The sequence below is a fragment of the Leptonotus elevatus genome, chromosome 18 (assembly GCF_054856555.1).
Source record: "Leptonotus elevatus isolate MCC_2025b chromosome 18, RoL_Lele_1.0, whole genome shotgun sequence".
In the NCBI taxonomy this organism is placed as follows: Eukaryota; Metazoa; Chordata; class Actinopteri; order Syngnathiformes; family Syngnathidae; genus Leptonotus; species Leptonotus elevatus.
Genome location: NC_141256.1, coordinates 13,382,771 through 13,402,426, shown reverse-complemented (window position 1 = coordinate 13,402,426; position 19,656 = coordinate 13,382,771). Strand labels below are relative to the sequence as shown.

General features: G+C 41.5%; 1 protein-coding gene across 2 annotated transcripts in view; it reads right to left on the bottom strand.

Annotated features, from left to right (window-relative positions):
* Nucleotides 1-2,354: 2,354 nt before the first annotated feature.
* Nucleotides 2,355-19,656, bottom strand: part of jag2b (jagged canonical Notch ligand 2b) — a 49,517-nt gene continuing 32,215 nt past the window's right edge. The window contains exons 7-26 of one of the 2 annotated variants that reach the window (XM_086061129.1): nt 18,963-19,082; nt 18,772-18,885; nt 17,184-17,297; nt 16,152-16,265; nt 15,684-15,730; nt 15,413-15,586; nt 12,343-12,499; nt 12,042-12,203; nt 11,519-11,632; nt 11,118-11,231; nt 10,901-11,014; nt 10,347-10,463; nt 9,619-9,646; nt 8,917-9,002; nt 7,626-7,739; nt 7,411-7,526; nt 5,997-6,245; nt 5,152-5,283; nt 4,845-4,995; nt 2,355-4,146 (exon numbers count right to left, since the gene is read on the bottom strand). In XM_086061129.1, coding sequence (XP_085917255.1) covers nt 3,569-4,146; nt 4,845-4,995; nt 5,152-5,283; nt 5,997-6,245; nt 7,411-7,526; nt 7,626-7,739; nt 8,917-9,002; nt 9,619-9,646; nt 10,347-10,463; nt 10,901-11,014; nt 11,118-11,231; nt 11,519-11,632; nt 12,042-12,203; nt 12,343-12,499; nt 15,413-15,586; nt 15,684-15,730; nt 16,152-16,265; nt 17,184-17,297; nt 18,772-18,885; nt 18,963-19,082 — 2,915 coding nt within the window. In that variant the 3' untranslated portion in view covers nt 2,355-3,568. The remainder of the gene's footprint in view (nt 4,147-4,844; nt 4,996-5,151; nt 5,284-5,996; nt 6,246-7,410; nt 7,527-7,625; nt 7,740-8,916; nt 9,003-9,618; nt 9,647-10,346; nt 10,464-10,900; nt 11,015-11,117; nt 11,232-11,518; nt 11,633-12,041; nt 12,204-12,342; nt 12,500-15,412; nt 15,587-15,683; nt 15,731-16,151; nt 16,266-17,183; nt 17,298-18,771; nt 18,886-18,962; nt 19,083-19,656) is intronic. The other variant, XM_086061130.1, reaches the window with a different exon arrangement.

Below are 19,656 nucleotides of genomic sequence, written 5' to 3'. Positions count from 1 at the left end.
CGAAAATCGTGCGGATGGCCGCATTGACTTCAATAATAGTGACTGAGGAATTGCCATGGCAACTGCGGCTCACCTGCTTTAGTCAAGGGTGGGCCGACCGGGGCAAATGTATTGGGCAGATCGAAGTTTTTCCAAGTGAGCAAAAGAATTGGAACAAACATTTTTCAACATTTGGCGGGGTATATGGAGGACCAAAACTGCCAACATTCAAAATAAATAATGACTAAATAAATAAACAAATGACTAAAAGTAAAAAAAAAAAAAAAAAAGCATATAAAAAAATTATAAATATAAATGGAAATAAAAACAGTATATATATATATATATCCATAAATAAAGTTTAAAAAAAAAAAAAGTAAAAAATGAGATTCAAAATATAAAAATAAATGTCGAAATAAATACAAAAATAAATATACAAACAGAATTAAATATCAATAAATACAAACGCTCTGCTCTAACATTTATTTATTTCATTCAAATGAGGGGGCGGTCCTATCGACAATCTTATCTTCTGTCACCGCCACAACTTACGACTTGAGTTGCTGGACAACAAGTCGAGGTGACAGAGGACAAGATCGTTGTATACTTTTATTTTTTCATGTATATACATTTTATTTCTATATTTTTTATGTAATTTCTGAATGATATTTTTTATGTTTTTATTTCCACTTTTTGTCATTTATTTATTTTGAATTTTGGCCGTTTATGTCCTCCATAGCGTAACCCCGTATTACCGAGCCGTTAGCTTTTCCAGGCCTTTACCGCAGCTTCTTTCAGTTCTTTCCGTTTCTGGCCGTTTCTCCCTTTAGTCTTCTCATCAGGAGGTAAAATGCATTCTCTATTGGGTTAAGGTCTGGTGATTGACTCGGCCAGTCTAAGACCACTTTCTCCCCCCCTCCCCCCCCCCCGCTTAAGTCCTTTGAGTTGTTATTTTGTTAGTTTTGTCTAGTCTGTGCAGAAAAGCAAATATTACAAGCGTGATCAAAACGTGTCAAAACAGCTTTAATAACTGCCAATGAAACAGTCACTAAACGAATGAAAACCTTTTCTTTGTACAAAATGATGGTGGTGGTGGGGGTGGGGGGTGGGTTGGGGGTGGGGGGGGATACATGAATAATTTGCATATTCAGTTTTTACACCAGCAGTGATGCCGCTTTTAATTCTTTATTTTTGCTGTGTCCCATTAACAGAAAAGCATGACGGTCTTTTACATGGTGTGGAAAAACGGGTTAAACTTTGATATGAGCCTTTTTTTTTTTTTTTCATTTTTTTTTTTTTAACTGAGTTGGTAACTGAAACAAACACACTTGCAAGGTAACATCTGCAAACATTGTTCCCTTCATTAAAGCCTTGAAACCAAAACATGACGATAATGCGTTTTTGTCCACATTTGACCTACTGTCCCCATCCACGCTCACGACGCCGTCAAAGAGCCACGGCGGATAGTTTCGATTTCCCTTTTGTTACGCCGCCTTCTTCCTTTTTCAATTCTGTCACGTTAGCCAGAAATCTCCACGAAAGCAAAGTGAGACGAGGAAAGCACTTTACAAAAAAGGCGAATAAAACACGCCACAATAGAACACACAATGTTTCAAAGAGTTAAACAACTTGTGAAAACAAAACAAAAAACATAAAATGACGACAACTGATTACACAAATAATGCATCGCTTCATACATTTAAGGCACCTGAAACAAAAAAGGGTTTATGACGGGCTTAGAAATGGTTCGCGTTTGCGCTTTAAGGCGGTTATATCGGGCCAAACAACAACAAAAACTAAATCCACTTATAAAGGGAACTCAACCTGAAAATTTTCTTTACAATAATATGTTGTGTGCGCCCTCACTAGTCTAAACATCCATCTCAGGGGGGCGGCCATTTTGCTACTCGCGGCCCATTGAAAATGACCAGAGGTGGCAAATCCAGGTCCAGAAAGTAAAAAAGCCTGCCAGCTTCTTTTGCTAGCTAGCTCGCTAGCAGGTAAACCAGCAGCATTGGAGCTCGTTAGAGAGCTAGCTAGCTAGCTAGCTAGCACCAAAGGCTAAAGCCAAACTATGGCAGGGTTTTTACTTTCTGGACCTGGATTTGCCAACTCTGAAAATGACATCACAATTACTCAGGGTTCAGGCAACGACCAATCACAGCTCACCTGTTTTTCTGAGTTTGGTCATGTGACCTTCGCAAGCTGATCCGTGATTGGTCGTTACTTGAGCCCTGAGCGACCGCGATGTCATTTTCGGGTGGCGGTGAGTGACAAAATGGCCGCCCCCTGAGATGGATGAAACGGGTGGATTTTTTTTTACAAACGCAATATTTAACAGAATGTGTGATACAACATATCGTAAAAAAAAAAAATTAAATAAAAATCTTTGGGTTAACGTCAACTTTTAATCGTAAGAAGGAATAAATTAACAATAATTTGAGAACGCAAAATACAGCATAGATTCGGACATTCCGAGTTGACAATAAAATAAGTAAAAAATAAAGTTCCCTGCAACAAACCATTTTTAAACCCTTCAAAAAGTCCTTCATCAGCGGTACCTCAATTGTAAAGGTTGTTTACTGTGTGACTCTGGATATGACATAATATAAAACCTGCCTATTTTGACTGGCATAAATAAAAGGAATGGCTTTGTAAAAAAAAAAAATAATAATAATAATATTAATCATAATAACAATAATAATAAAAATGTGTGACTTGTCTTAAGTTACTTATTTCAAATATACACAGCGACTCCCGTTTTTTTTTTTTCATCTTTTTTTTTTGTTGTTGTTGTATTTACACATATGTACAGAGTAATCGTTTGCGTTTGGGTCGAATACCTTGAATGGCGTTTTGCTGTGAAATGGAAATCTTTGAATGCACGCGGAGACATTTTTGAGATTTGGAAACAAGGAGGTCAAACGGGGGGCAGCGCGACGGAGAAAGGCACTTGCTACCAACTCAAATACTGCTAAAGAAAATCCTCAAAACGGAGATTTCAGCCAAGACAATTTGAAACAAAGAGAAAATGAGCGAAGGCCACAAAGTAGGCACTGGGGGTCTCGTCCTCCATTTTTCCTCCCAAGCCGAGTATTTTGGTAAGGCTGGCGTGTGGCGGATTTGAGGGAGCGACAACCCAATAAAACCCTCACGGGTCCTTTTGAATTTGTATACGCCCCCCCCTTTAACAATTCAAAACCGTAACAGTCTGTAAAATAAACAAATTATACCGATTTTTTTTTCTCTACTTCCCAATGAGTCTTATTTGAACAAAAATTGCAGCAGGCTTCTTTTACCTCCTGAAAACTGTTGCATTTCAGTTCAGCAGATCACCCAACAAAAAAAAAAAAAAAAAAAAAAAAAAGGCAAATCGAAGCAAAAAATGAAATAAAATACGTCCACTGTGCTGCCTTCAAAAACAAAATGTCCGGTGACTTGACAAATATGATCACAAAGCAAATAATGGCTTCTTGAAACACAAAGCCGTTTTTCTTCCCACAGGTAGTCAGTCCAAAAAACAAAAAAACAAAATGGCTGCCTGGCAGCTTCTCACTTTCCTCTTTAACGAGTCTGCGGTTGAAATGTCTTATACACAATGGTCTCTGACGTCTTTCTGGCCGGTCATGACGGCGCTGACGTTTTTCCAGCGGTTGTCTTTGGGGCTGTAGCCTGGGGTCCGGTGGGGCGCTTTGAGGGGCGAACTGGAAGTGTGCGTGGTGCAAATCAGCCCCCCGCTGCCGCTCGACTGCACTGCAGCCTTTGAGTACTTATAAACCGGCTGCTTTGCCGCCTCCGCCCCGCGCGGCTCTTCCTCCAGCTCCGGCTCGCCTTCCGTCTCCTCCTCCGTCTCTTCCTCCTCCTCCTCCTCCTCTTCGTCATCATCACACGTCCGATAGGAGGGCCCCATGAGCTTTTTGCGCTCCTGCTCGGCCTCCCTGTTGCTCTCTTTCAGCTGCTGCTGCTGCTGCTGCTGCTGCTGCTGCTGATGCGGACGTCCCGCCACGAGGCCGAGCGGCTCCCAGTGGTTGTTGACGCTGTCGTCGGCCGGGAAGCGCACGTTCCGTTCGCGCTCTTTTCTCCGTTTGCGAGTCCACCAAACGCAAACGATGATCCAGAAGAGGCAGAGCAGACCGAAGACGACGCACAGCAGGGGCAGCAGGTAGTCTGTTGACACGGACAAATGACGGACCATAAACGTGGTTCCAAAGCCATTTAGGGCACGAGCGAAAATAAATCAATGTATGTTTCGATTCAGAATCGATTTTCGATTAAGACCGATTTTTGATTCAAAATGATTTGATTGACAATGATTTTTGCTTCAATCTATAGATGTGCAAGGAATCGTAATGATCTACTCCAGTCTGACTCGCTAATGCTAATTAGCGCGCTTACTCGCGGCACTACACTGCAAAAAAAAAAAAAAAAAAAAAAACTTTTATTGGAATAACTTGATCGTGACTTTTTCCTTCTAGTCTCTAATGTGGCTACAACTTAATAGTGTATCAGACCACGTGGAACCACACTGCCCCTAAGTGGCAAAATCAGGTACAACACGAACAGCGCTACCAATAAAGGCACACACAAACAAACATTAACAAAATTAAAACGATTTTGAGACATTTAAAATCGATTCTGAATCGTACTAAATGAGAATCGCGATTATTATGAGAATCGTTTTTTTGGGCACACCCCTAGTTACAAATACTAATAATGTGATTACATTTTTTTATTTTTTATTATCATTTCGCACACAAGAAATCCACCCAAAATAAATAAATAAATAAATCAATACAAATAAAATATAAATCAAATCAAATCCAAAATGAAAATTCCAAAACGATTCTATCGCCGGCACAACTTACCCATTGATCGTGACGTGACCTGCGTTTCCACTTTGACCTCGGTGACGGCCAACATGATGCTACTGCTGTTCCTCTTGGACAATGTGCTCACGATGGTGTTGGCCGTCTCCTGTATCAGGCTGTTGTCCGCCAGATCCTCGGGCTGGAAGGACTGACAACCAAGTAAGAGACCACGCAAGACTTATGAGTCTCAAAAGCTGCACTAGTAAACATCTCATGTCACTTTCGTTTCATGCTAAAGCGTAGTGAGATAAAGATGACAAAAACACGTTCGATGTCTAGCAGTGATTAAAATTCATCGACTTACTATAGCTACTTCGACGGCGTCCGGACTGGAATGCGACAGGTCACACAGCAGGAGGAGACTGTGGTCTTTTGCCAAAGTTCGGGTGTCAGGAAGATACCTCAGCTCAAAGCAGATATTCTCCACTGTTGTTCCCTGAGTGCAAACATTCAATGGCAGTGATTGGTAGTAATATGAAAAGACGAAAAAATATATAAAAAGGTCAGTCATGAATTTTAACTCATTCAAACCCCAAAAGGTACAAATATGTTTTTTAATAATTTATTTAAAATTAAAATTAAATATATATATATATTATTTATTTATTCAATATTTATTCCAATATTTATTATGAAAAGGTCAATTGTGAATTTTAACTCATTCAATCCCCAAAACGTATAAATATGTTTAAAAATATTTATTTTATTTTAAATATATATATTTTTAAATATGTATTTATTTTTAATATAGATATATTTTTTTATATTTATTTATTTTAATTAATTTAAGTATTTATTCATTTAATTATTATTTATATATTATATCATTATTTTATTTATTTAATATCATTATTTTATTTATATGTTAGTATTTATTATTAAAAGGTCAGTCGTAAATTTTACTTCATTCAAACCCCAAAAATGTATAAATATGTTTTTGATATTTATTTTAATATGCATTTATTTGTATTTGATTTTACCCATGAATAATTTTATTATTTATTCATTTTAATTTATTATCTATTTTAAATATTTTTGTACTTATTTTTATTATTATTTATATATCCTTTATATGATTATCTATATTAATTTATATTATTATTATTATTTAATATGAAAAGGGCAGTCGTGAATTTTAACAGGACTCACCAGTGGGACTTTGTCTTTGTTGAAAACCAGCGTGATGCGGCCGCAGTTGTTGTCCAGGTGGCTGCTGTTGGGCTGACACTTGGTGCTCGTTTGTGTGAGCGCTTGGGAGCAAATCCCCCACTCACGACAAGGGGCTGAAAAACACGTCAGGTATCTGTGTGGTTCACATTCACGTCCGGCGGGGCAGGACGGAAAGGTCGGGTCCTGGTCCGAGACCAGCAGGCGGCAGGGCCGTCGACCACACTGAACCTGAGGTCGAACAGGGGACGACGGACATTTTAGTCAAATATCTATATATATATATATATAAATATAATTATTGTCAGTCAAGCTTTCATTAAAAAAATTAATTTAAAAAATATACTATTCTGAAATGTCACTGTTAAAAATGCCATTCCAATGAAGTGGCGAAATCAGGTATCGTTTCTATGCTATGCAAGGTTGTTAAATGTAACTTTTTTTTTTACTTAATTATTTAGAAAATCCAGTAATCAGTAAAGTAAGTTACTAATTAAGTAATCAGTAAAGAGACTAGGTTACTTTTTTTTTTTTTTTTTTTAAGTAATCACAAAAGTTACTTTCAAGGTAACACTGACCAGCAGTGGTTGCCAGTATCTGCTAAATGTAACTACTAAAGTAACTTTATTTATTTTTTAATTATTTTTATCTCAGTCACTTTTGAAGTAATCAGTAAAGTTTTTTTTTTTTAACAAAGTAATCAGTAGAGTCACTAAGTTACTTTTTTAAAGCAAGTAATCAGTAAAGTTACTTTTTAAAATTAAGTAATCAGTAGAGTCACTAAGTTACTTTTTTAGAGCAAGTAATCAGTAGTTACTTTTTTAAATTAAGTAATCAGTAGAGTCACTAAGTTACTTTTTTAAAGCAAGTAATCAGTAAAGTTACTTTTTAAAATTAAGTAATCAGTAGAGTCACTAAGTTACTTTTTTAAAGCAAGTAAACAGTAGTTACTTTTTAAAATTAAATAATCAGTAAAGTAACTCAGTTTTTTTAACAGAGTATTCAGCAGAGTAACCAAGTTACTTTTTAAAATCATGTAATCAGTAAAGTTACTTTTTAAAAATCAAGTAATCAGTAATGTAACTAAGTTACTTTCAAGGTAACTGTGGTAACACTACACCGGCAGTGGCTCTGTCGAACACAACATATCAAAACACCTAAGACGACTCTTTCCAATTGTCCGTTTTTGGGGTAGGACCACCCCCATATACGAGCACCGTCCATGAAATTGGAGAATCTGAGAATATTCATTCACCGCGGTGTACTTTTTACATTTGATGGGTTCTATTATGGAGTGAAGGTCTTCCATCATTTGTTGGCTGGAACCAGCTAACTTGTGGACTGACAAAACAAATGCTGAATATTCTGAAAACAATGACGTCGAAATGAACGCTACCTTTGTGCAGTCCACTTTCCCGTTGCCGCAGTAGCAGCTGTTGCACTCCTCCTCCCATCGGCCGCCATGAGGAAACTGAAGCCCAGCGTAGTGACACGACTTCCCGAAACCGATGACTTTACACATGCAGGCAAGGAAACAGAACACGTTGAACCATCCTGTACGCATTAATGAGGAATATAGATTAACAAATATGTCTTATAAAAAGTGCTTACACTCTTGACACCGGACTCCCGTTCTCCCGAGTGGACAAATGCAGCGGAAACCGTTGATCTCATCCACACAAGTTGCGCCGTAGGCGCACGGCGACGACTGACACTCATTGATATCTGATTGACAAACAATGCCATCGATTAGGAAATGGAGTTTTTTTTTTTCTTATGACACAAAGCAAAGTGAAGTCTCGACATTTATACTTGGTGACAGAATAGGAGGGTGTGCACAATTCTGCAACCATATGATCTCATTGAGTTTTTTTTTTTTTCATTTGAGTTGTAACGGTTACACGAATGGCAGAAAAAGCTTAGAAATGATTCTCGCGTCTCGACATTTATACTTGGTGACAGAATAGGAGGGTGTGCACAATTCTGCAACCATATGATCTCATTGAGTTTTTTTTTTTTAACAGCCTGAATTTTTTTTTTCATTTGAGTTGTAACGGTTACACGAATGGCAGAAAAAGCTTAGAAATGATTCTCGCGTCTCGACATTTATACTTGGTGACAGAATAGGAGGGTGTGCACAATTCTGCAACCATATGATCTCATTGAGTTTTTTTTTTTTTAACAGTCTGAATATTATTATTTTTTCATTTGAGTTGTAACGGTTACACGAATGGCGGAAAAAGCTTAGAAATGATTCTCGCGTGTATTTTAATTGGGGTGTGTAGACTTGTTTATATCCACTGTAGGCACAACAAATAACAGCATCATTTGATGAGATGTGACAGAGTGATAAAAGTGTCTGAACATATTAAACATGATTTGCCAGTTCAATTCCCCGCTGCCAAATATGCGCAATCTGGATCGGATCCAGGCGAAAACAGTTTGACACCGCAAACGAGACAAGATTGGACAGAAATGCGAGCCGGGAGCATTTTATGTTTTTAAAGATGGCGTGGAATAAAAGTCACATTAAAAGTGTGTGAATATCTCTAGAAAGAACGTCGGCTTTTGTCGTTTGAGACGCACAAAAAAGTCAGAATGAGAAATCTCAAATTCAAGCTGGACAGAAAAGGTGGACGGACACTTTCTGGCCCTAACAAAGGACAAAAGCAGAAGAATTTCAGGGTCACTGCTTAATTTGTCTTATGTGGGCATTTGTGTGACTGCCCAAGTATAGAGGAGGGGTGACCTCTGACCCCTGGAGGCATGTCAGCACAAAGAAAAAGCCGCCAGGGCGCCATCCGGGGCTTGGATTTTGGTGACCCACAACAGTCAAAGCGTTTTTGTTCGAACGGCGCTGACGTCTGCTTTAGGGTTCGATAAACCTGCCGTCGCTACTTACTGATCCTGCAGTCGGGCCCGGCGAACCCGGGGGCGCACTCGCATCGGAACCAGTTGACTCCGTCCACGCAGATGCCGCCGTTGTAACTGAGGGACACGCAAATGACGATTAGATGAGACCGACATCCTTTCCACTTGCAACAAAGCACATCATTTGTGTGTGTGTGTGTGTGTGTGTGGTGTTGGAGGGGGGGCGGGGGCGGGGGGGTACAAAGCTCAATTCAACTCATCAATACAAGCTTCCACCTTTCAGATGCTAATAGGCGTGTCCAGTCCCCTCCCCTCCTCTCCTTCTCATCATGCCACTCTTCCTCAAAGCCCAACCCAGCACCCCCCCCCCCTCTCTCCTCCCCCCATCCCCCCTCCAGGTCGCACAGAAAGAAAAGGGACATGTGCAGCAGCACCCCCCTCTGCCTTTCCACCCCCCACCTGCGTTCACCACGGGGTAGAGTTGGTGTTAACTCCACCTTCTCCCTGTCCTATTCAATTCCCAAAAGCTCTCCGCTTGCCGAGATGGCCCTTTGAGGCTTGATTTGAGGACACCTTCCGCCCCCCCCCCCCCTCCCCTCTTAGAACCCCTTGCGAAGACTGTGTGAAGCGCAAGGGAGGAGGAGGGAGGGCCGGGATAAATGGAGGGGAGGATGGGCGGGGGTAAAGCTTTGACGAGGCCGCGGGAGTGTGCGAGGCAGGAAACGATACGTACCATGGATGAGGGTTGCAGTCGTTTATGTCTGTTGAAGGAGCACAAAAAGACGTTTAAGCGGGACGTGGGACGGGCTTACATATACGGCAGCAAATTGGTTTTTAAACAACATCGACGAGGTTTATATGCAGTCAATATTTATGTTAAGGTCAAAATTTCTGTTTCTAAAATATACGGGATAACCCATTTTACACGTGGGAGTGGAAAGTTACTCCCGTATATAAATTCAGATTTTAACGCCATTACACAAATGGACGTCATTTCTGCTTATAACTTTCCGTGGTAAAAAAAACAAAAAACGACATTATATTCATGTCATTCACCAAATTTCTGTTTCTAAAACATACGGGATAACCCAATTTTACACGTGGGAGTGGAAAGTTACTCCCGTATATAAATTTAGATGTAAACAGCAACGCCATTATGTAAATAGACGTCATTTCCGCTTATAACTTTCTAAGGTAATTACATAATTTTTAATAATCTTTTCCAAAAAATAAAAATAAAAAGATGATTAAAAAAATTTAAAATATGTATATGTTTTAAAAAAAGAAAAGATTATTAAAAATTAAGGGCATCAGGCGATTACGATTTGTAATCGTAATTACTTCCCTAGTTAACTCACGATTAATCACACATTTTATATCTGTTCTGAATGTACCCAAAATGTCAGGCTTCACACATCACAAAATGCACAGATAGATTATTATTATTATTTTTTTTTTTACTTTGGCTGCAGGTGGGTCCTTCCCAACCTTCTTTGCAGATGCAAGTAAAGGTGTCGACTCCTCCCACGCAGGTGCCAGAATTCAAGCAAGGACTGGAGGCACATGTGCTGTTCTTGGCTGTCAAAAGAATCAAAACAAAAAATGTTGGAAAACGAAAGTTGTGCTGACAACAGATTTTTATTTTTATTTTTTACCAGGAGAACATTATTGGTATCATTTTTGTCTCATCAGACCACATATCCTAGAACATTAACCGAATGTAGGTAACGCAGCATTAATAATAGAAAAAAATGTAGACCCATGTTGACAAAGACAACCCCTCTTCAGTGTTGACTGCTAAAAGCCTCGCACCAACAGCCAATGTGTGCACAACCTTAAATTAAACAGAAGCTCACTCTTCCTCATTAGGTAGGGTTAATTAGCCAACACAGTAAACACTGGTAGCCTTTAGCAACAACATACAAAGCCAGTTAATAGCACGACACGGCGTTTTCAAATATAAAATGAAAATCTGAGCATTTCAAGCGAAAGCACAACATTCCGGAACGTCTCACCTGTGTTGCATGTGTTTCCTGCCCAGCCAGGTGGGCAGGCACAGCGGAAGGTATCCCCGTGGTCGTAGCATGTGGCGCCATTACTGCATGTGGTCGCGTCACATTGTCTCTCACCTGTCCCAGGTCACACAAAAAAAAACGCGCTTGCATCACACGATGGGACACAAAATATTCAGTGGAAACAACACGGCGGGACTTGAGGCCGGGAATTACTCACGCGAATGGCAGGTCTTGCCCTTCCAGTCGTCCGCGCACTCGCAGTAGAAGTCGTTCACGAGGTCGACGCAGCGGCCGCCATTTTTACACGGGTTGTGTCTGCACTCGTTGACATCTGAGAAATGCGACGGAAAGAACTTTTGAACTGTCAGAAACGAAAAATGATCGCAGCATGTCATCTTACTGAGCAACGTCTGAATGATCCAAGGGCCGACTTGGAGCCAATCACAAGAAGGTGTCATGCCATATGGCTTTCTGACCAAACTTCAAATTTCTCCACATTTGGGTCAATTCAGTGCACCGTGACAAACTGTTAGCGCAAGTGAACAAGTGTTGGCGTGGTGGTGGATTATTATTATTTTTTTTCAAAGTAGAAAAGACATGTCCACGTTGGAAACTTACTGAGGTCGCAGAGTTGTCCCTCCCATCCGTCAGGACACAAGCACTGAAAGGAATTGACACCATCAATGCAGGTTCCCCCGTTTCTACACGGCCTGTTGAGGCAGTCGTTTATGTCTGAAACATGAAGAGAGAATCGGAGGTTAGCTTTTCATAGCCACCGTTTGTTTGGAACAAAAACTACAAAACCAGTAAATGGTGTGGGAAGTTGGGCTACGACGGGCCAAGTAGGAACCTTTCATCATATTGGTGTCGATCCAGGATTTGGTTGAAACATTTACTAACACTGCACAGCTTTTTCAACTCATTTACTGCCTGTCCCAATTTAAATAGATTTTTGACGTGTATAGCCGTCATTGGCACTGAATGAGTTCATTTCTTAAGTGATCAATAATTATATTTGACCAAATTCAGTCATCGTGTAGTTTGCTGCTGCCTTCTCTAAGCAGTCAAAAAATGCATCATTCCAAACTTTTGACAATCCCCCGTCAAAAGAGATCTTCACTTCGATTCGCCCCGCACGTACTCTCATGACAGTAGATGCCGCTGAAGCCCGGAACGCAGATGCAGGTGAAGTTGCCCGTCGGCCCGCTCACACATCGACCTCGAGTTCCGCAGACGTTGGAGGAGATGCGGCGCACTTCTGCGGAGTCGTTGGTCGCTATGGCAACAGTGCAGCTGTCGATAACTGCGAGCAAATAAAGAAAGAAAGAAAAAAAAGAAACGGCACCGTTATTGTACTTCCCCTATTTGGCCGTTTCGTGTAGCACGGTTTGGTCGTAAAAGGGGAATTTTTCTTTGATTTCTTAGGTAAGATTTATGGTCACCTTGACATGGGCTGGTTTTGCAGTCCACCTTGGGTTGCTCACAGGTTTTCCCCTCAAAGCCTTCAGGACACGCGCAGTAGAAGTCCTGGACCATGCTGTGGCACTTGGCCTGGTTCTCACATGGGTTCGGATCGCAGGCATCCGACGGGGATGAGATCTGGATCATTTGGATAAAAGAGGCGGGAGACGACGTAGTTGTCATGAAGTCGTCAATCCCATGACACAATTTTGACACGTGACTAAACTGGTTGTTTGGCCAGTGAGCTGCTTAGCTTATGAAGATAAACGTTTAAGAGTAAAGCCTCCGAAACCTTCCCCCTCATCTCGCCAAGAAGATTCACTTTTTTTTTTTTTTTTGTTTTAACGTCGCTGACATGCTAAAGTTAGCGTCGGGCAAAATGTTGACCAGGAAAAGATGAAGGGCAAACAACATTTGGTGATATAGTGACAGGTTCGATGAACAAAGTCAAGATAAACGACCACAAAGAGCCACCTTGCTCGTGACCACGCCGGCATGTTTGCCCCCCCACCCCCCCCACCCTCATTTTTACACACTTCAAAACAGAGGTTGGGGGGAAAATCTGCAGGTTTTTGTAAACATCACTACTGTGCATAAACGCTGGGCTGCACCCGTTGCCATTTAAGGTGCTGAGCGGGAGACTTTGAGCGGGTCAGCAGAGTGGGTGAAGTCTGTGGTCACACGTAGTTTATTTTAACCCAAGTGTCATGCGCACATACCAATTTTCTTTACTATTTGGATGTGTGTGGTCAAAGACAGGAACACTAAATCATTACATTTGAGTGGTTTTCGGAGCATTGACTTACATTGGGGACATCATTTTGGAGGGCATTATAGAATTCTCCATTTTTTTTTCCCCTTTTGAATCGGATCCAGGATTGGTATTGTAACACGATTACCACAGCCATGCAAACATGTTTATTCGTGTATAAGCGTGTTGCACAATCACGCTTTCCACTTTTTAGTAACGGAAGGAAAAAGAGTGACCAAACGAGACACAAGGCTCAAATCGCGACAGTCTCGTTTTAACCAAGAGGTCTAGTCACCCTAGAAAAGGAACTTATATATGAATGGTAAGGAATTTAACAAATAACAGTTGTGTCCCGGGACTTGAGACACAAGGCTCAAATGGGACCGTCCCGATTAATCAGCTACTGTCCTGTTTAGTTTCGGGACGTTTGGTCACCCTAGAAAGGAACCTATATATGAATAGGAAAGAATTTAACAAACAACAGTTGTGTCCCGGGAATCGAGACACAAGGCTCAAATGGGACCGTCCCGATTAATCAGCGACTGTCCTGTTTAGGTTTAAACCGGGACGTTTGGTCACCCTAGAAAAAAAAACTCTATATATGAATAGTAAAGAATTTAACAAACAACAGTTGTGTCCCGGAAATCGAGACACAAGGCTCAAATGGGACCGTCCCGATTAATCAGCTACTGTCCTGTTTAGGTTTAAACCGGGACGTTTGGTCACCCTAGAAAAAAAACTCTATATATGAATAGTAAAGAATTTAACAAACAACAGTTGTGTCCCGGGAATCGAGACACAATGCTCAAATGGGGCTTAAATAGCTAGTGTCCTGTTTAAACCGGGACGGTTGGTCACCTTATAAGGAACTTATATAAGAATAGTAAGGAATTGAATTATTAACAGTTGTGTCCCGGGATTTCGAGACACAAAGCTCAAATGGGACTGTCCCGCTTAAACAGTGACTGTCCAATTTAAACCACGCCGTCTGGTCACCCCAGGAAGGAACTTTTATCATTTTTTAATCATTATATGAACAAGTGAGTAAATATGTTGCTTATAAAGTCCGATTTTTAGCAGCCATGTAGACAGCACCATGGCAGAACTTGAGTGTTTAGTAGTAAGCGGGCAGCAACCCAGCGTCACCTCATTCAGCGAGGCTTGGTGTATATAGTGGAGAAGCTAAATCAGGATTGGCTCCTGACCAGCAATGTCCTCCATTCAAACCCCAAGAGAAGCAGAACAGAATCAGTTTCCTCACAGCTAACCTACATTGGCTTCAAACGCACACTAAATATAACCGATTGCAGCGAGGAGACAGAGACATCATGTGATAGCCAGAGTGCAACCAGGACAGGTGGCGTTTACTGTAAGATGACTTTGTTGATTTGCAAAACTAATCTTGCAGAAAAATTGTGTATGGCACGAGACAGAACAAGTACAGTGTCAATTGCTGACGGTTAGAAATTGGAATGGTGATGGCAGTACAACCTTGAGACAAATTAATTCAATGTGTATTATTTCCTATGGGAAGAGTAGTTTAGAAAAACTAATTGGAGGGTGACCCAAATCCCACAGCATCACTTGCACAATTTCCTATTTAATTTATACGAGTATAAAAAGTTTTTGTCTATGTGCCTTAATCTAAATCAACCGATGATCTACCAGAGTTGAGTAAATAAACAGGACTCAACTGTCACCAAAATAGTGCACAAGAAGATAGTAACGACTGCCAAGACTCATTCCGCGTGCACTTGACCCCTTGCACATGCAGTTTGTTTGCCAACCACAACATCTCTCTCTCCTAAAACACTCATTGTGGAAAGCCAGGCTAATGTCAAAATTAGCCTATTGTTAAAATGGAGGCTGTTCCCACTTTGCTCTTATGTGAACATTCCATACTTGACCTTCCATTAAACACAAGCTACTCAACATCAATACATACATCACTAAGCATGCCTGTCTCACATTAGAGAATTAGCGAAAATCCGCTAACGTTAGCGTTAATTATGACGGGTTTCGAAAATGTCCAGATTGTTGGCTAGCTTATGTTTTACATTGTTAGCATGTGCCAACGGCCTGAAAATAATTTGTAGACATTTTCGAAAGAAGCCCTAGCGCGTTCATGTTGTGTGATTTACTGTTAGCTATCCCAAGCTAGCTACGTTATCTCCTCTGCCGCATTAGCCAACGTCGCGATTGTACGAATGCTTCTCCATGATTCACATACAGTAGAGGTCACCTATTTTTGGGTTTTAAAATGGCAAATTAGGCAATTTTCCCGCCTCTCCAATGCGTACCTCGCACAGTTGTCCGGCGAACGCCAGCGGGCACTGGCACACAAAGCCACCTAACACGGCGTGGCATTGGCCTCCGTTCTGACACGGTCTGCTGTCACACTTATTCCTTTGGATTTCACAGTGAGAGCCCACAAAGCCTGGCGGGCACTGGCAGTGATAACCGCGTGGGCCGTCCTAATGAAGACAAAAAAGGAAGAAGAAGAAAAAAAATTAAGTCAAAGAAACCACTAAAGTCACTCGAGGGATTGTTTTGAATGCGAAGGCGACATACCTTGCACGTTGCTCCGTTCTGGCATTGGCCGTGGCAGCTGCTCATGGCTGATAAGAAATCAAATAGCAGATATTAGCATACACGCTAAAGGCCGCGCGTCGTTTTTTTTTTTCGACAGGCAAGGCCGAAGTTGCGAAAAAGGTAAGAGATACTAGGCCAAGCGGAGGATTCTGTTCATGCACTGAATCCACAGTGGGCATGCAACTGGTTTCGTGAGGGCAAACATGAGCGCTTGATTGCCAAGACAAGAAAAGGAACAAGTTACCGCATGTGACTTGAATGAGTAAGCCTAAACTACACCTATGTTGTGAGTCCAGAAGGTGAGTGAAGGCGTTTAAAAATGTAAACATTTTTTGGTGTTTTAAAAAAAAAATTTTTTTAGCAGCAGCTCAAAGAAGAAACTGCCGGTTGAGAGGTTGGAGGGACAAACATTTCAAAGAAGTGACTAAGATGTAAGAAAATACTGACTGATGTCACAGTTTTGTCCGGACCATCCCCGAAAACAGTCGCAGTGATATCCGCCAATCAAATTTTTGCAAGAATTAGCGTTCACGCACGGCTTTCTTGCGCACTCATTAGCATCTGTGAAAGCAGGAAGTAAAAGGACACCGCGTTCGTAAAATTGCCACAAAGCACGGAACGCACAAGGAAAAGTTATGTTAACATGGGTTTCTTAGGAAGTCACAGTGTCCCATATCAGTGGTGAGCTATTTTTAGAACAGACATGTGGGCTATTAATGTTGTCCTTGGGGCTAACTAGTACCCGCTGGCACCATTTTATTTACTTATTTTCTCTAAATGACACCCATGATTTTAATATTGTCATTTTATGATCGGGACAAGTTTGACAATAGAATAAATAAATTCTGACATAAACTGTCTCCAAAATGCTTATATAAAAAAACAAAAAACAAACAAACGACATAACAGGCAGGCGTTAAGAAAAAAATAAAATGAAATGAGATGCAAATAACGAACGCCCACCACCTCCACAGACATCTAAAGTGTTACAACAAAGCACTGCTGCTCAAATAACTAAAGGCATGGTGAAGAGGGGGGTGGGCAGTCCGCAGGGGGTCCTTCTGTACTCATGCGCGCACACACACACACAAACACCTGTCTTCTTTCTGAAACCCTACACTTAACACACACTCAACGGCAGGTAAGACTGGAAGCCGATTGCTGCTTGTAAACTGAGATCTAAGCTGGTAAAATGAGAGGGACTCTCGGGATCCTTTTTCCGGCCTTCACCCCCCCCTCCCCCCCTCCCCTTACTTCTAACACGCATACACACCCGACTTTATTTACCAGTTGTAAATTTCCTGGCCTCAAGCCTGTCAGGTCCGCTTTTGACAGGAGCCATACAGAAACAGTCCCACTGGCCGTTCATATAAAATGCCAGAAAATAAATAAATAAATAAAGCGGGCAGCTGCCATCTTAGCAGAATAATGACAATATTACATCACTAACGCGCAATCTTGAAAGATCCTGAGACTCACCAATCTGGCAGGTCTTTCCTTCCCACTCAGGTGGGCACACACACGCGAAGCCGTCTCGCCGGTCGACGCAGGTTCCTCCGCGGGCGCATGGATTGGAAGCACAGTCGTCCAAATCTGAGCACAGACAACATAAGGAAACTCGTTTCGATTGACGGTCGCAGAGCGGTAGGAAGTATTGCGTTTTTTTGTCTCGTGCCCAGCGTTAGCTTATATTGCTATCACAAACGCAAACATCAATGTCATGCTAATTAATTATACTGACATTGTTAGTGGGGTTTCCATCCACCCGTTTTTTATTCGAATTTTCAAGAAATCCGAAAATAAAACTGAATGGAAGCGCTAGAGATACGAAAAAGGGTCCAAAATTGGCAAAAAAATGTTTCAACGCTTGGAGGGGGTGGATTTTGAAGTGTATCAAAAATGGAAAATGCGAATAACCGCTGGCAAGACCGGATACACGTCGCACGTTTTGACCGGATATGACATCACACGCACGTTTGTAGTCCCAAAGCAATGGCGGACGGGAGTAAGGTATGTTTTAGTGGGGACGACGGGAAAAAAATATTTTGGGAATTAATTAAAGAAGCGAATATCTCTTCCTGGTCTTCTTCTTCTAAAGTACTGGTGTATCACATCTCTATGGCGTATACGAGTCCCCTCTCAATATTCGCAAAAATAAGAACAGATGGAAAGGGGCATAAGTCGCGTGTCCGTTTTGCGCATTTTCAGTAAATTCACTTAAAAAATTCAAAACAATTGGATGAAAACCTGACTATTGTATAATACGGCGTATGTTACTACTAGCCAGCATTAGCAGCTAATGGCTAGCGGCTAGCAGCCGACAGCCTGACACAGTTGCAATTCATACAGACCAACTTTTAACAAATCAGGCTTACTTTTAGCCAAGCGTGGCCAGATTTCCCAAAAATTAAAAAGCGTGACACCACAGTTTTGCTGAAAATCAAATATACAAGAATAAATTGTCATCAGGAATACTTATAGCAAACATAATGGTTGTGATATTACTTTAGCTAATGCTAAATGCTAATTGGAAGATGGCTTTACTTTTTCCCTTATGCTACTTCCGCATTGTGCGATATTACTTTAGCTAATGCTAAATGCTAATTGGAAGATGGCGGTACTGTTTACCTCATGCTAGTTCCGCATTGTGCGATATTACTTTAGCTAATGCTAAATGCTAATTGGAAGATGGCTGTACTGTTTACCTCATGCTAGTTCCGCATTGTGCGATATTACTTTAGCTAATGCTAAATGCTAATTGGAAGATGGCTGTACTGTTTACCTCATGCTACTCCCGCATTGTGCGATATTACTTTAACTAATGCTAAATGCTAATTGGAAGATGGCTGTACTGTTTACCTCATGCTACTCCCGCATTGTGCGATATTACTTTAGCTAATGCTAAATGCTAATTGGAAGATGGCTTAGACACGGAAGCAGGAAGTAGTTTGCTAATGTTTCTAGAGAAGTCAATACGTTTTGCTGCTTTTCAGTTGAAACGTAAATAAAGAATGTGGATTACCAAAGCGGAAAGAAAGATGGCTGCGAGAAGTGTGTCTAAACTCACTGATTGCACAAGTTGGACCTTCCCAGCCCGGTGGACACTGGCACGCGAAGCCTGCCGGACCCTCGTGGCATGTGCCGCCATTCGCACAAGGGCTGGAAGCACAGGGGTGCTCAGCTGAAATAAATGAAAAGGGTTGAGACGGTGGAACTCCCGACAAATTCAAATCACGTTTCATACACTTTCCAACTCACCGATGTGACACATCTTGCCCGTGTAGCCATCTTGACAGGCGCAGTGGTACTCGTCGGGCTCGGTGTTCATGCATGTGCCCCCGTTGATGCACGGCTGGTGGTGACCGCAGTAATTGAGATCTGCCAAGAAACATACAAGAAGACCATGAGACCAATTTTTTTTTTTTTAACTGCCAGGGCTACCCCAGATAACCTCAGTGGTTTGTAATCGCGGATAAATATAGAATACTGTACATAACGCCGGGCGCCTCTCTCATGTTACGAAATTCAAGATGCGTTATCACGCCAGCCCAGAATCGATCAAAACAAACAATCTGATTCCTGGTTATTTTAATGAAGGGAAACAAGTGCGTCGGGGAGGATACAAAGTCGAGAAAGACTTCTGCGTGAAAATGACAAGCTCTTGGCGCCGTATCAGTTTCCACTGCATCCTCAACTTCGCTAATTGGCTGCCAACATTCATCCGCGCGGTGCCAGGAGTTCCCTGGAAGCATGTCGGAGTCTTCGCTCAGTATAGAGGCACCAGCTGTCGGGCTTGACGGGAAGCGCCGAGTGTTTCCTCAACCGCTCTGCCGCCGCTCGGCATCACGGGCGCGAGCTCGCGGCGTTAGAAATTCATCTCCATGAATTGTTCATCAGCCGCGGAATTTAGTTGTGAAAAAACAAGCGGAGCTTTTTGTTTCTGTGAGCTTTT